At 57.7% G+C, this 14,047-nt stretch overlaps 2 protein-coding genes across 4 annotated transcripts; one reads left to right on the top strand and one right to left on the bottom strand.

Annotated features, from left to right (window-relative positions):
* The first annotated feature begins 2,953 nt into the window (after positions 1–2,953).
* Positions 2,954–7,330, top strand: POLR2J (RNA polymerase II subunit J). The gene is made up of 4 exons (NM_001037483.2): positions 2,954–3,072; positions 4,356–4,445; positions 6,244–6,418; positions 7,134–7,330. The coding sequence occupies exons 1-4, from the start codon at positions 3,020–3,022 to the stop codon at positions 7,167–7,169; spliced, it is 354 nt and encodes a 117-aa protein (NP_001032560.1). The 5' UTR covers positions 2,954–3,019; the 3' UTR covers positions 7,170–7,330.
* Positions 7,331–7,658: 328 nt separating this feature from the next.
* LRWD1 (leucine rich repeats and WD repeat domain containing 1) lies at positions 7,659–14,030 on the bottom strand. Of its 3 annotated transcripts, NM_001191469.1 has the most exon segments (15): positions 7,659–7,934; positions 8,020–8,132; positions 8,214–8,369; positions 8,560–8,651; positions 9,992–10,132; positions 10,223–10,295; positions 10,779–10,986; positions 11,167–11,276; positions 11,440–11,542; positions 11,633–11,755; positions 12,011–12,115; positions 12,351–12,488; positions 12,882–12,998; positions 13,094–13,328; positions 13,832–14,030. In NM_001191469.1, coding segments are annotated over 15 exon segments (1,941 nt in total). In that variant the 5' UTR covers positions 13,912–14,030; the 3' UTR covers positions 7,659–7,787.
* Between the last annotated feature and the right edge of the window lie 17 nt (positions 14,031–14,047).

Raw genomic sequence — 14,047 nt, forward strand, 5'->3', positions numbered from 1 at the left:
TTCACCCGCCCCCCAGATGTCTTGAGAGTCTGATTGGGCCCTCAGACAGAGGCCTGCAGCCCTGGGGCTGGCATTCAGTACAAAGCAGACACCCTGGGAAGCCCTGAGTGGGCCTAGCTCATGTGGTATGTGCATTTCTTCATCCTCTGGGCCGATCCCATAGGAAATCTGGGCAAATTCCCACCGACCTCCTCTTGGGAAACTCCTGTTAAAATATAATTTTCAAATATGTTAAAAAATGACTCAGACAAATATAGCATGAACATGTAACAAAGATTTATTACACTTCAAGGAGGAAACGAGTGTTGAGCAAAGCTGGTTCACAGACTATTTTGAGAAGCTGGGAAATGTTAGAATAAGATGGTGATATTAGATACAAAACTGGTGGATGAAGTTTTGTTCTGTATGGGATGGAAACCTGCAAGTTAATAAGTAACTTCAGTGTCTGGGCTCTAACTGAATAATAAATATCAAAGTCAAACACGGGTTCATTCCCCAAGATTAGGGATTGCCAGATTTTTCCTCCAAAGGCCCAGGCATGCAGGTTTTGGTCACAATTATTCTTGTAGCACAAAAGCAGCCACAGGCAATGAGGAAACCAGTGGGGATGGTGTATTCCAGTAAAACTGTCGACTTAAAAAACAGTCACAAACTAAAAGACTCTTGGCCCAGAGAGTCAGGTTGGTGTGGGCCTCCAGCATATGACATTTTCACACCACAGGTCTCAAGCTCAAGTAGGAAATAGTCCTTCCCAGGAAGTGGTGAGGGAAGCTCCAGATTTCCTTGGGGGCTCCACAGCTGTGGTCCAGACCTGAAGAAGTATCTAGGGAGCTGTTACAGCTCCAGTAGCCAATCTGAGACCCTGGCCCCTGTTGCTTTGACTGCTCAGGTAGGACTTTTATTCTAAGCTGTAGTCTGCAAATATCAACCAACCAGAACCGACTCACACACTTAGCCTTTTGAGTTCCTCTCACAGCTATGTTGACTCAAAACAAAAATACACAACCCAGAAGTTGGAAGTTATGTGGGGTTTTTTTTTTTTTTTCTGCCCCACGTGGCTTGTAGGATCCTAGTTCCCCAACTGGGGATTGAATTGGCCCTCAGCATGACAGTGCTGAGTCCTGACCACTGGATAGCCATGGAATTCCCGAGTGAGTTCTATTTTATTGGGGATCCTACTGAGGACAATAGCCTGGGAGACAGCCTTTCAGATCACTGTGAGGAACTGCTCCAAAGAGGTAAGATAGGAGCCAGGATATATAGGAGCTTTCTTGTTTTGTTTTTGTTTTTTTTTTGCTGAAAAACACAACACATGTAGTCAAGTATCAAAAGATCGCTCCTTTGATTGCTGAAAGAAATATCAATAACCTCAGATATGCAGATGACATCACCCTTATGGCAGAAAGTGAAGAGGAACTAAAAAGCCTCTTGATGAAAGTGAAAGAGGAGAGTGAAAAAGTTGGCTTAAAGCTCAACATTCAGAAAACGAAGATGATGGTATCTGGTCTCATCACTTCATGGGAAATAGATGGGGAAGCAGTGGAAACAGTGTCAGACTTTATTTTTTTGGGTTCCAAAATCACTGCAGATGGTGATTGCAGCCATGAAATTAAAAGATACTTACTCCTTGGAAGAAAAGTTATGACCAACCTAGATAGCATATTCAAAAGCAGAGACATTACTTTGCCAACAAAGGTCCATCTAGTCAAGGCTATGGTTTTTCCAGTGGTCATGTATGGATGTGAGAGTTGGACTGTGAAGAAAGCTGAGCGCCAAAGAATTGATGCTTTTGAACTGTAGTGTTGGAGAAGACTTGAGAGTCCGTTGGACTGCAAGGAGATCCAACCAGTCCATTCTGAAGGAGATCAGCCCTGGGTGTTCTTTGGAAGGCATGATGGTACAGCTGAAACTCCAGTACTTTGGCCACCTCATGAGAAGAGTTGACTCATTGGAAAAGACCATGATGCTGGGAGGGATTGGTGGCAGGAGGAGAAGGGAATGACAGAGGATGAGATGGCTGGATGGCATCACCGACTCTATGGGCATGAGTTTGAGTGAACTCCAGGAGATGGTGATGGACAGGGAGGCCTGGCGTGCTACGATTCATGGGGTCACAGAGAGTCGGACATGACATGACTGAATGACTGAACTGAACTGAATCACAAAAGACAGACACTCAAGGATTTCAGTGCTTTTCTTGGGAATATGCAAGAATGTGGGCTCACTGAAATGATTTCTAGATATGCATCCGAACTCTCTAGGGCCAGCATCCTGTTTTTCTCCATCCTGAACTCCCCTCAGGGAGCACTGTCAGGGGCTGGTAACTAGATAGTGGGCAACCATTCTTTGTTTACTGAAATGGCAGACATTTTTTTTTTTGTCCCCACCTGTTTACACCTGCTTCCTCCCTAGCCCTCCCTGCCCTAACAAGAAACTCACTAGGCTACAAGCCCACCTGGAAAGTCAGTTGACAACCGGCCAGGGGTCTTGTAGCCCTTCGCGTGGGCACCGGGATTTTTTTCATATACAACAGTCTAGCCCAGGAGAGGTTTCTTCCATCCCTTTGGGTCACACCTGCCCACTACCACAAGGCTTCCTTCTCCATTCAAGAGCCTGTTGCTGTGTACTCCAAGGACACATTTCCAAAGAGGGATAAAGGAACAAAGAGAGCAGAGGGAAATACACCGCTGGCTTCCCGCTTGGCTTAGACAGGATGTCTGAGAACTGAAAGAGCACCCCTCAGCGTTCCCACCGAGCGCCAAGGCGCGCCAGGGCCCGCAGGTGAGCGGAGAGGAGCTTCTAAACTCACGCATGCGCAGAGCCACCAGCACCCCTGGAGGCTTCTCACGCCTGCGCAGGATCCTCCAGACCGATAGGGGGCAAAGGGCCGATCCTCACACGGGTTTGGCACTGCCGGCATAATCCGGAAGCAGCCGCTAACCCGGAAGTGGTCGTTTGGTAGGGCTCTGCAGGCGGTGGTGGCTGCTGCAGGGGTTTAGGAGGTGGCCGCGACGCTAGGATGAACGCCCCTCCCGCCTTCGAGTCGTTCTTGCTCTTCGAGGGCGAGAAGAAGTAAGTGGAACCAGCCTGGGTCAGGGACGGGGAGAGGGTCGCGGGCCCTCGACTGTCTGCGCCCTCAGATTCTGGGGCTTTTCTGCCGGGAGACAGAAGCAACTTTTGCTCGAGCGTCTACTCGCCGAATGCTCCACACCCGTTTCTGCCAAACTTAACACAGTCCTGGGCGGTGGTGAGCCGCCCCATTTTGTAGACGAGGAAACCAAGGCTCAGAAAGGTTAAGTAACTCCCCCAGGCGCACAGAAATTAGCCGATCTGTATTCGAACCCAGGGTTTCTGGCTCCAAAGTCTTTCCACCCGGCACCGTTATCCTCTTTGCTGCATACGGAGGACAGTCTGATGGCTGTCAGACTCACACCGGATCTTCATTCGCCGGTGTAAAATCTCCAGTGATTCCTCATTGTCTGCTGGTGAAGGAAAGTGCAGTCCAGTGCTCACATAGCCTGCCTGGGGATCCCCCACTTAACAACTCTCTGTCTTTGGGCAAGTGACTTAATCTGCCTGAGAACCACTTTCCTCATCCAATAAATGGGCTTATTAGTGTATTAAATCACAGGATTTTCTCTTAGGGGAGGTTAAATTAGGTAATTTATGTGAAGTGCTTAGTCTAGGATTCAGCACAAAGAAGACCCTTTTTTTGCTTTGTTTTGTTTTTTCTCCACGCTGCGGTGGCATGGGGGATCTTTCCCGACCAGGGATGGAACCCGCATCCCCTGCAGTGGAAGCGGGGTCTCTTGACCACTGGACTGCCAGGAAAGTCCCTCCAGAAGACCATCTTAAATTCTGGCTTTTCTTTCTCTTAACTGCCTGGTCTTAACTGCAAGTCTCTGCAGTCTAGCCCGTAGCCCTTTGCCAGCCACTTCAGTCTCCCCTGAGAGCAGTGGTTCTCAACCTGGGGGGCCACTTTGTCCCGCCAGGGGACTTTGGCAGTTTCTGCAAACTTTTCTGGTCTCTAGTGGGTAAAGGCCAGGGCTACTGCTAATACCCTACAGTGTACCAGACATCCCCCTACAAAAAATTTTCTGGCCTAAAATATCAGTGGTGCCGAAGTTGAGAAGCTCTGCTCTGAGAAGAAGAGAGAATTCAGAGTAGGTGAGGGTCCCACGGTTCCAGGTGTGGCTGGGTTTGGGCTTCTCTGAGTCAGAGAGGTTTGTATGGAATGAAGAGATGGGCAAGGGCTCTCAGGAGAAGGTAGGGCCTAAGCTTGCCTTGGAGGACGGGGTTTAGACTCCAGGGAGGAAACCCCCCGTCCCCAATCTGTTGCCTCTGCCTCTTCCTAGGATCACCATTAACAAGGACACCAAAGTACCCAATGCCTGTTTGTTCACCATCAACAAGGAGGACCACACGCTAGGAAACATCATTAAATCGTAAGTTCCAAGTCAGTGGCTTTTGGGGATTGTGTTTTTTAAAATATTTATTTACTTGGCTGCACCGGGTCTTGCGCTCCCTACATTAGGAGCATGGAGTCTCAGCCACGGGATGACCAGTGAAGTTCTGGGAGTTATGTTTGATGGGCTTTTTGAGAGGCCAAGCATAAGTTCCAGAAGACATTCTCGAGGCTCTCTGAGCTCCAGAAAGTCCTGGGAGCTGGCTGTGGGAATTCACAGATCCCAGTTCCTTTTCTTCCAAATGACGGTGACCCCATATCTGGTCTTGCAGCCATTTCTCTGTGTTGGCTCAGTTATCCGACTAAAGAAAGTAAATGCACAGTGAGCCACAGAAAAGGAGGCGCACTTGAGGCTCTGTGCTCATGAGACGCCGTCAGGGTTGGCCGCCCTGTCACAAATAGTGACGTCAGTCACACCTGGCATTCCAAGATATACGTGCCAGAGATTGACAGTAGAATAAGGGAAGCAGGTGGGACAGGGACTCTGGTCATCCGGTGTCCTGGTGGTTACCTGACGCCTGGTATTTGCACCAGTAAGTCCTGGCCCAGTAGGTGGCCAGCAGTGGGATTGCCACTCTGGCTCAGGAACTTGTCCTCTCGCTGCTGGAAAACGCTGTCAGTGAAGCCAAGCCTTTCCCAGGTGTGCACGTTTGAGGCCGCAGGCAGGAGCCTGTTTATCTCCTGGTGTGAGTTAGGGGTCGGGGTTGCCCACCTTCTGTCTGGATGACTCCCGCCCAGCACCACACCAGGGGTGCACCCAGGCTGTCTCTGGGGTCCTGCTGCAGCCCCCCCCCGCCCATGTGAGCCCAGTGTGCCCTCCTATGCCAGGCCCCCCCTCCTTCGGTGTGCACACTTTTTATCAAGCATTTTATTTACTTTTGGCTGTGCTGGGTCTTCATTGCTGCGCAGGCTACTCTCCAGTTGTGGTGTGAGGGCTTCTCGTTGCACTGGCTTCTCTTGTTGCAGAGCACAGGCAGCCTGGGCTTCAGTGGCTGCGGCACGTGGGCTTGGTCGTTGCGGCTCCGGGCTCTGACTGGCTCCATAGTTGTGGCGCACGGGCTTAGTTACCTGCTAAGTTGCATGTGTTGTCTTCCTGATCCAGGGATCGAATCCTTGTCTTTGGCGTTGGCAGGCAGATTCTTTACTGCTGAGCCACCAGGGGAGTCCTCACACTTGACAGGAGGAAGCCTCCCGGTGCTCAGGGCACAGGCTTCACAACCTCACGGAGTGGGACCCCGTGTGCGCGGACGGCAGCTGCCACCGCGTTGCCCAGAGGGTTTCCATTTCTGTTTCATTAAGTGCTCAGAGCCTAGGGCCTTCTCCACCTGCTGCCTTTATTTACTCTGCCAGATGCTCTTTGGGGGCTGGGAATGGGGCTTTTTTTTTTGGTTTACTGGACGCTGGCTGGATTTTTCCTGCTTTGGGAGGTTTCTTTGGGGCTTTTGCAGGCTCCCTGACATCCCCTGAGGGCAGAGCTGGCAGGAAACCCTGTTCCCTAGGAAGGGTCATTGACCCTCGTGCCTGTAGGTGTGTGTATGGGAGGAGTCCCCACCGGCTCTGTCGTCTTCAGGTGTCTGTTTAACTCAAGATTTTTGCGGGGGCTGCGGTGGGGGTGTGTGACCGCAACACAAACTCTTAAAGGTCAGGAGTAGCTGCGTGTGCTTTCAGGCCACAAGCCAACAGGGAGACCTTTGGTTAGAAGGCCACAAAGGGGCCAGAGCCCCAAGTGTACTCTGCTCAGCACCCTGCCTCCCTCACCATGCCCGTCCATGTCTCAGGCAGCTCCTAAAGGACCCACAGGTGCTGTTTGCTGGCTACAAAGTCCCGCACCCCTTGGAGCACAAGATCATCATCCGGGTGCAGACCACGCCGGACTACAGCCCCCAGGAGGCCTTCACCAACGCCATCACCGACCTTATCAGCGAGCTGTCCCTGCTGGAAGAGCGCTTCCGGGTGAGGTGCCTCTGTAGGGGGGATGGGGGGCGGTCCCCGCAAACACCAGCCTGTATGCCCTCACCCAGGATGGCCCCTGGGGGATTGCCTCTGATTTATTGGGGGAGCGGAGAAGGGAGTGATGACCAAGCAGGGACGTCCGCCACAGCATCCACCAAGTGTGGACTGAGGGGTTACAGAGCTGAGGCCTGGAACCTGCGCTCTGCATCCGGGGGTGGGACCTCCCCTGGTGCCCTGGGTCTTCTCGTGGGAGTGAGGGGCCCGCGGCCTGGGCTGGCCCTCCAAACCTCTTCCTGGTGGTGCCAGCCCCTGTGGTCCGTCTGTCCAGGGTGCAGCTCACTGTACCCTGGGGGTTCCATCATCAAGAAGCCCCAGTGGGTGTGGCCACACTTGTTTACTCAGGGGTCTTCAAAGTCTAGGCATAATTGAGAGTGAGAAAGAGCCACGGCTTCCGGAGCCACCAGGAAGCACCTCTGCCCCCCGACTCCCTCCTGCCCTGGGCAACAGGACCTGGGCTGCGGGGGAATGATGGCGTGGGTGGGCTGGCTCCAGGGTCCCTGGGGCACCTGCCCAGCACCCAGAATGTTTGGGGCCCCAGCTTGCTGCTTCTGTTAGCTCATGGCTGCACTCTGGGGAGGGGCACAGTGGCGGTTTCCTGGTGGCCCTTGGTCAGGGAGGCTGGGGCTGAGTCTCCAACATCCTTGCTCCCCGACAGGTGGCCATCAAAGACAAGCAGGAAGGCATCGAGTAGCTGGCTGCTCCGGGCCCTTCTCCAGGTGGACGAGAGCACTTCCTCCAGCCATGGGCCTCCTTGTAGAGTCCAGTGAGCTCCCCCCCCCGCCCCCCCAGACACTGATGTGTCCTGTACATAGAGAGTTGGTTTTATTTTCCTAATAAAGCGTGACCAGAAATGACCCAGCTGTGGGCTGAGCAGAGATGACCTCAAGGCAAAAGGACCGTCAGTTCAGTGGAGGTAGAGGACCTGTTCCGACACCATTTAGGGGCCTTGTTTCAGAGTGGACCGGCCCACAGACCCGATCTCTGTCTTGAGAAGGTGGCAGGAGCTAACTCATTCTAACAAACCCTGGGAACCTGGGGCTGCCAGGCGCTATCTGAAGCAGAAGGGAACCGAAAACCTATGTGCTTCCAGGAGTCTCTGCTCTGGAAGCCTTGGCAGCAGGGCTGGCCAGCTGGCCTCACTCAGCGCAGGAATGGGGCCCACAGAGAGCTCTCCCCGGGCTTCTCTTACAAAGTAGCGTTTTAATAAAAAAAAAAACACTCACAGACATAAAGATCCCGTCACTACCCCCAAAGCTGAATAAGTTAAGTTGTGTCCCTGCTGCCCTGTGACGGAGGCGGGCCCGTGCGCTCAGGGCTCGCCCCTTCTCCAGATGGCGACAATGTTGGAGTCAGTCAGCGCAGTGAGGTAGGTAAAGGCGGGGTTGGCCACCACCGTGTTCACCATCGTCTTGGTCACCGTCTGGCCCATTGCCTGGGGCTGGGGCCACTTAAGGATCTGGGGGGAAGAGAGAGGGGGCTGAACAGCTGCTTCTGCTTCCTGAGCAGGGCCCCTGGGCAGCACCAGCCCCCTGCGTGCCTACCTGCGTGGGGGCCTGCGGGGCGGTCTGTGGTGGGGAGCGCTGCGCCAGGAGGGGCCTGACGTCATAGATCCACACGCTGCCCTGCTCATCCCCGCAGAGCACAAGCCCCTTGTCTGTCAGGACAGGAATGGAGCCTCAGGTGGGGCAGAACTTGGGGGGCAGCCGGGGGCAGGGAAGGAAGGTGGGCCACTCACCAGGACAGGTGCTGAGGGAGAAGTAGGCCAGGATGGTGGGCGACCACTGCAGCCAAGCCAGGACTACCACAGCCACTGTGGGCTGGCTGCCCCGACCCTGCCACGTCTGGCTCCAGCTCCACAGGCAGATGGTGCCCAGGCTGCTCCCCTTGGAGGCTGACGGGAGAAGGAAGAGCTGTGCCTGTTGGGGGGTGCCTCTCCAGACATTTCCTGGTCCGTGCTGAGGGCCCCCTCAGAAACCCTTGGACCTAAACCCCCGCCCACAGAGAAATCACCCCAGAAGGCCTGGCCAGGGCCCAGTGGGGTCCCAAGAAGCCAGACTGCCCCTGGAGCTGGGCTCACTCACCCACGACATCCTCATTCACGAACGCCAGCCCATCCACTCTCTGTCCGGATACCTTGGAGCCCTCGGAGAAGACGAACTCGACTTCACACACCCTGTGGGGCAGCAGAAGATGCTGGTCAGCCCGGAAGGCTGCAGAAAGAGAGACACATCAAAGCTGGGCGCTCGTTCAGATCCCTGCCGGGCACTTCCTCAGGACCCCCGGTCCATCCAAGCCCTGAAGGGGGAGCCAGCGGGTGGGGGTGGGGTGGGGTGCGGCCAGGAAGGGCTCGGAAGCCAGGCCGTGCCTCGGGCTGAGTGAGGTAAGCAGTGCGCTGGCCAAGGGGCAGGGGTTTGCTCTGACCCCGAGGGCAGTGTGCAGAGTGGCAGCTGAGAGCGTGGGGTCACACTGCTTGGAGCGGCTCCCAGCAGAGTCTGAGATCCACGAAAGGCAGCCAAGTACCAACCCCAAGAGGCAGACGCGTCTGAGATGCGGGGAAGACGTCACAGGACTTGGGGAGGAGGCAGACGTGGGTGGGCGGGGGGGAGGAGGCGGGGCTGCCAACACCTGTCTGGACCACTGCCTGGTGGCAGTTGGTCTGTGCTGAGATGTCGTTCTAGTTTTCCCCTGCTACCTGCCCTCAAATTCTCCCCAGGCTATTCCCTGTACTTAGGTTAAAATTCAGTACCTCACCAGGGACCGCAGGGCTGGTGTCCCCTGGCCCAGCCACCTCGCCTTTGCCTTCCTCCGGTTTCCCAAGCTCTGACCAGACCTCCCTGGTCAGCCAGCTTGCCCTGCCACTGCCCTTTGCACTTCCCTCTGTGTGAAGACCCTCCCTCCGTCTGCCCACCTGACCCTTGGGGTCCATGAAGAGCATAGGCCTGAGGACCTGTCCATCTGCCACCAGTCACCTCAGAGTCCCCTGAGCCTCCCTGCCCCTCTCAGAGCGCCTTACTTGTGTGATTTTAATGCCTGTCTCCTCCACCAGGCTCTGGGACCCTCGAGGGCAGGGCTTCCCTCCCGAGCACTGCCTCAGCTCTCCCAGGGTCCAAGAGCCACAAGCCTCAACCTGGCCTTCCCGGGGCCTCATCCCAGCCAAGACACCATCCCCCTTGCCCTCCACTAGCCCTGGGGTGTGAGTTATTGTCCCCACTTCGCAGATGAAATCATGCTGGACAAGGGAAGGTCCCACAGCTGGCGAGTGGTAGGACCTGGGCAGTGATGAGGTGATCACAGCCTGGGGTGCTGGAAAGTGGTCTTTCCTCGAGAGATGAGCAGGAGGTGCGGACACCCCAGCTCTGCAAATAGGGCCCTGGAAACTGCCTCTGGGCTCCCCAGGGCGAGGGGCATAGTGCAGGCACTACCCCTGACAGGTGTGCCTGGGGTCAGACCCTCGGACCTGCAGCTGCTCGGCTCTGAGGACGGGCTTTCGGGGCATCCCCTGCCCGTGCTCACCTCTTCTTCTGGGGCTGGTCCAGCCGCACGTCCCAGCAGCAGCAGCCGCCCTCACAGCCGGCCAGCAGGTAGGCGTCCGGGCAGGGGGGAACAGGGCAGAGGCGCAGGGGGGTGGAGGTGGTATCCAGTGTGAGCAGGTGGCTGCCAGCAGGTGAGAGGTGGGAGGGCGTGAGGCCGCAGACTCGGGTGTGCCCACCCCCCATCCCGGGCTGTCCTGCCTCGCAGCATCACCTGGCCTGGAATTCGTAGTCCTGGTTGGGTGTCCCGATGTCCCAGAGGATGATGCGCTTGTCGTAGGAGGCCGCTGGCGAGGGGATGGGAAGGAGACAGGTGTCTCTAAGAAGGCCCCGCTCCCTCCTGCAGGCTGCATCCCAGGTGGAGACCAGGCTCCCAAGGCCAGCCCCTCCAAGGCAGGGAGGGAGGGAGGGCCACAACTGGAGACAGGACTCCCGGGGCCCCGTCCTTATCCTGCTCGAACCTAACATGCCCCACACCAGGCAGCTACGGCTCAGATATCACCTCACCACATCCAGAGGGCTGGGGTACCCACCCAGATCGCAGACACTGCCCTGGCTCTGAGAAACCTCCAAGGCTGCAGGGCGGGTTGGGGGAACAAGACAGAATCCGAAGCCGGGTCAGGTGTCTCTGAAGCCTCATGCTTCCTACCACAGTCTGAGCTGACCTTGGCAGCTGGTGTGAGGCCCGCCCTGGGGAGGAGCCCTGAGGTGCCAGGCTGCAGGACACGGGTACTGGGGGAGCCCTGGGGGGTGTGGGAGGAAGGTCTTACTGAAGAGGTGGGTCTCGTGGGTGGGGCTGAAGCAGAGGGTGGCAATGGCCTTCCTGTGGCCCCGGATGAGCCCACAGCAGAAGCCGGCCTGCACGTGCAGCAGCCGGACCAGCCCACGCAGGCCCGCGGCCGCCAACACGTTCCAGCGCTTCTTGTGGCCGGTCTGTGTGACCACCGTCAGGGCGGTCCAGGCCACGGAGAAGAACTCCTGGGCGGGGAGGGGAGCAGTCACGGAGGGGCAGAGCCACCTCGGAACCGCGGTCCAGCACCAAAGACAAGGGCCACCTGCTGAGCAGGCGGCCGAGTCTGGCCCCTCGACCTCCACACTTCTGCCCCCAGGAGCCAAGGCTCTGCCACCACCCCGCAGGAGCCAGGCGCTGGCACTCACCTCACCAGGCACCTTGTACTTGTGTAGTACAATGCCCGTCTGGCAGTCGATCACACACACGGCCTCCCCACCACACGTGGCCACGGTCTGCGACGCGGCCCCTGCCTGCCCTGTTTGGGAGCTCAGTCTGGTGAAAACGTTTTCAGTTGTCTACGGCAGTTGCTCCTCCTGACCTGGATGACGCTTTAAGCTCTCTGTCCCTCCCTGCTCCCCACCCTCCCAGGTAGCCCCTGAAAGTGGCATTCCCAGGGCCCCTGCCCCCGAAGGGTATACCCTCATCCCAGGCTGGCTCGAAGGCGCAGGCCCAGAGCTGGGTTTTCAGGTCGCTGGGGCTGTTGTTCTTGCTGTGGCACTGCAGGAAGTGCAGGGGCTCCAGCTGCAGGACAGGGGTGGGGACAGAGGGCGGTCACGGCTGCCCCAGCCCTCTCTCCCACCTTGCGCCTCCCTGCCACCGTGCAGGGCTCACCTGGCTGCTGTCAGAGCCCACAAGGCTGCCCTCCACCGGCGCCAACAGGGAGGTGCACATCCGCTTCTGGGGAGAGAGGCTGAGTAGGGTATCACCTGGCCGCCTCAAGGCCACCGGCCTGGCCTGTGGAGGAGAGGGCAGGGGCAGGCTGAGGCATGGTGACCAGGCACCCATCTGCCTAGGGCTTACCTCCTCCCTGTCACAGACTCAACTTCACCCTCCTGGGGTATGGGAGGCAAGAGGTACCAGGGTCAGAGAGAACCCACTCAAGCACAGGAGACCATCTCCTGGGCATATCTCAAGGTCCCCTGCTTCCCTAATGCCTCTTGAGGCAGGAAGAGCCAAGGCAGGCCCAGGGAGCCTGGGAGCCCCACTCACCCTGGGCTGCTGGGTAGCTGTGGCTTTGTGGGATCCCTCTGGCATGTCTGTCTCACGTGCGTGGGTTCCACCAGAGGCCACCAGCTCCTCAGAGATCATCCGCACCTGGGTGGGAGCAGGCCATCAGGAAGCCAGGCATAGTCCTAGGGCCTCAAGCCTCTCCCAGACAGCCAGTAAGAGCTGGGGAAGCGTCTTTCCAGCCCCCAGGCCACCTTCCCTGACCTGCCCTACTCCCCACGTCCTCTTGTGGCCAGCGACCTCCAGGGCGGCTTGGGCTGTGGGAGCCAGGGAGGAGGGAGCTGGCAGGGCCGATGGGCAGCACAGCAGCATGAGGGCATACCCGCCACTGGGTGAATTCGCTGAGCGACATGGGCCCGTAGCGGACGTTCCTGACAGCCGACTTCACAAAGTCTGCCTGGGCCTGTGCCTGCTCCTCTGGGCTCAGTGCGGCCATGAACTTCTTCCAGTGAGTTGCGACCTGGCACAAGAGGGACCAGGTTTAGGCTCAGGCCAGCCCAGCTCTCCTGGACCTTCTGTGGCGCCTCTGTCTCTAGGGATCAGAGGCGTCGCCCTCATCGCCTCTGGGAAGCCTCCAGGAACCACAGCCTTCTCGGCTGCACAAACCCAAGTGAGCCACAGGGAGAAACAGCCCCCGAAGGGAAAAGCTGGCCCAGCGCAGTGTCACCACGAAAGCGTCTCAACATCGCCTGCCTGCACAAGAACAAGAGGCCAAGCACCACAGCCAAGATCAGAGCCCTGGGTCAGGGTAGGGTCTCAGGGCCGCTGTGGCCCCTCTCGTAGTCCTCCAGATACCCCATTCTGCCACTCACTCAAGGCTCCCGAGCTCCGGGGACTCCTCCCCGTTCCTCACCCTGGTGGTCAGCTCCCGGTTCAGGCTCTCTGCCTTAGAGCGAGTGGTGGAAGCATCCTTGCCATTGAACTTACGGAGCTCGGGCAGGAGGAAGGTGACTTTCAGGCTGTCACTGACCTGGGGGATGAGGAAGAGCGGCTCGGGGTTGTGCCCAGTCTGTGGCTCAGCCCCAGCCCATCGAGTGCCTGGGGCTGCTGCGGGCACCCACTTACTGTCAGGAAGGGGTTGCCCTCCAGGCTGAGCTCCTCGAGCTGCGGGAACTGGCAGAGGTGGGTGACGTCGCTCAGCTGGTTGTTGGCACAGTGGAGGACGTGCAGGTGGGGCAGGCCCAGGTCGGCGGGCAGCGTTTCCAGTTGGTTGTCGGAGAGGTCCAGCTCTTGCAGCTGCTTCAAGCGACCCAGGAGCGTGTGGTCCAAGTCCTCTGAGAGCAGATTCAGCCCTGACAGGCTGGGGAAAGGCGCAGACAGGGCCGGCTCAGGGGGCAGGCCCACCGACTTCCCACCCCATACCCACGTCAGCCCAGGTGCCTCCGATGGCTTTTCTCTTGATGTTTCTTGTTGCCTGTGCAGTTGATCCCCAACATCGCCTCCATTGATAACTACTTTAGAACTTGAGGCAGCTGGCTACCTCCAAGAGGCTTTTTCCTGATCCTCTAGGGGGGGCTCTCTGAGCTCCCCTGTAACTCTCTCAACAGGTTGCTCCATATTCTTTCTACAAGACAGTCTCCCTAGCAGCCCAGGCCCTCTTCTGGGGCAACGCTGCTCCAGAACCCGCCCCCCGCCCCCGCCCCGCCCCGCCCCATCTCATAAGGCGAGCACGGCGTGTCGCCCGAGTGTTTAAAGACTCGGGGTGATAACGGGGCCGGGAAGGGAGAGAGAAAGGATCCCAGGCTTTTTTCCGGTTGCCCGCCGACCCAGGCCCCGGTGGGACAGTGTGGCTTCGGCCCTTACTCCAAGCTCCGGATCTTCCCCAGCCGGTTGCTCTTGGGTCGCCCCCGTTGGATAAGCAGCCGCGTCGAGAGGGGGGCCATGGCGAGAAGGCGCCGTCCGCGTGTGCCCAAACCGCAGCACGGGAATCCGATGCTGGCGCCAGCGCTTGCCTCAGTCCAGGAGGTGGCGCCGCGCGAATCCGTCCGCGGCGGCGACCACCGGAAGGAAGCGTCCCCG

This window comes from Bos taurus, chromosome 25 (genome assembly GCF_002263795.3).
Source record: "Bos taurus isolate L1 Dominette 01449 registration number 42190680 breed Hereford chromosome 25, ARS-UCD2.0, whole genome shotgun sequence".
Classification (NCBI taxonomy): domain Eukaryota; kingdom Metazoa; phylum Chordata; class Mammalia; order Artiodactyla; family Bovidae; genus Bos; species Bos taurus.

What these genes read in the sequence shown, in the direction of transcription:
- POLR2J (NM_001037483.2), top strand. Translation starts at nt 3,020, where the DNA reads ATGAACGCCCCTCCCGCCTTCGAGTCGTTCTTGCTCTTCGAGGGCGAG. An exon ending in CTAGGAAACATCATTAAATC is followed by an intron (nt 4,446 to 6,243) that starts GTAAGTTCCAAG and finishes TCCATGTCTCAG; the next exon opens with GCAGCTCCTAAAGGACCCAC. An exon ending in TGCTGGAAGAGCGCTTCCGG is followed by an intron (nt 6,419 to 7,133) that starts GTGAGGTGCCTC and finishes GCTCCCCGACAG; the next exon opens with GTGGCCATCAAAGACAAGCA.
- LRWD1 (XM_024984631.2), bottom strand. Translation starts at nt 13,911, where the DNA reads ATGGCCCCCCTCTCGACGCGGCTGCTTATCCAACGGGGGCGACCCAAG. An exon ending in ACCGGGAGCTGACCACCAGG is followed by an intron (nt 12,489 to 12,881) that starts GTGAGGAACGGG and finishes CTCTTGTGCCAG; the next exon opens with GTCGCAACTCACTGGAAGAA. An exon ending in CGTGAATGAGGATGTCGTGG is followed by an intron (nt 8,370 to 8,559) that starts GTGAGTGAGCCC and finishes TTCTCCCGTCAG; the next exon opens with CCTCCAAGGGGAGCAGCCTG.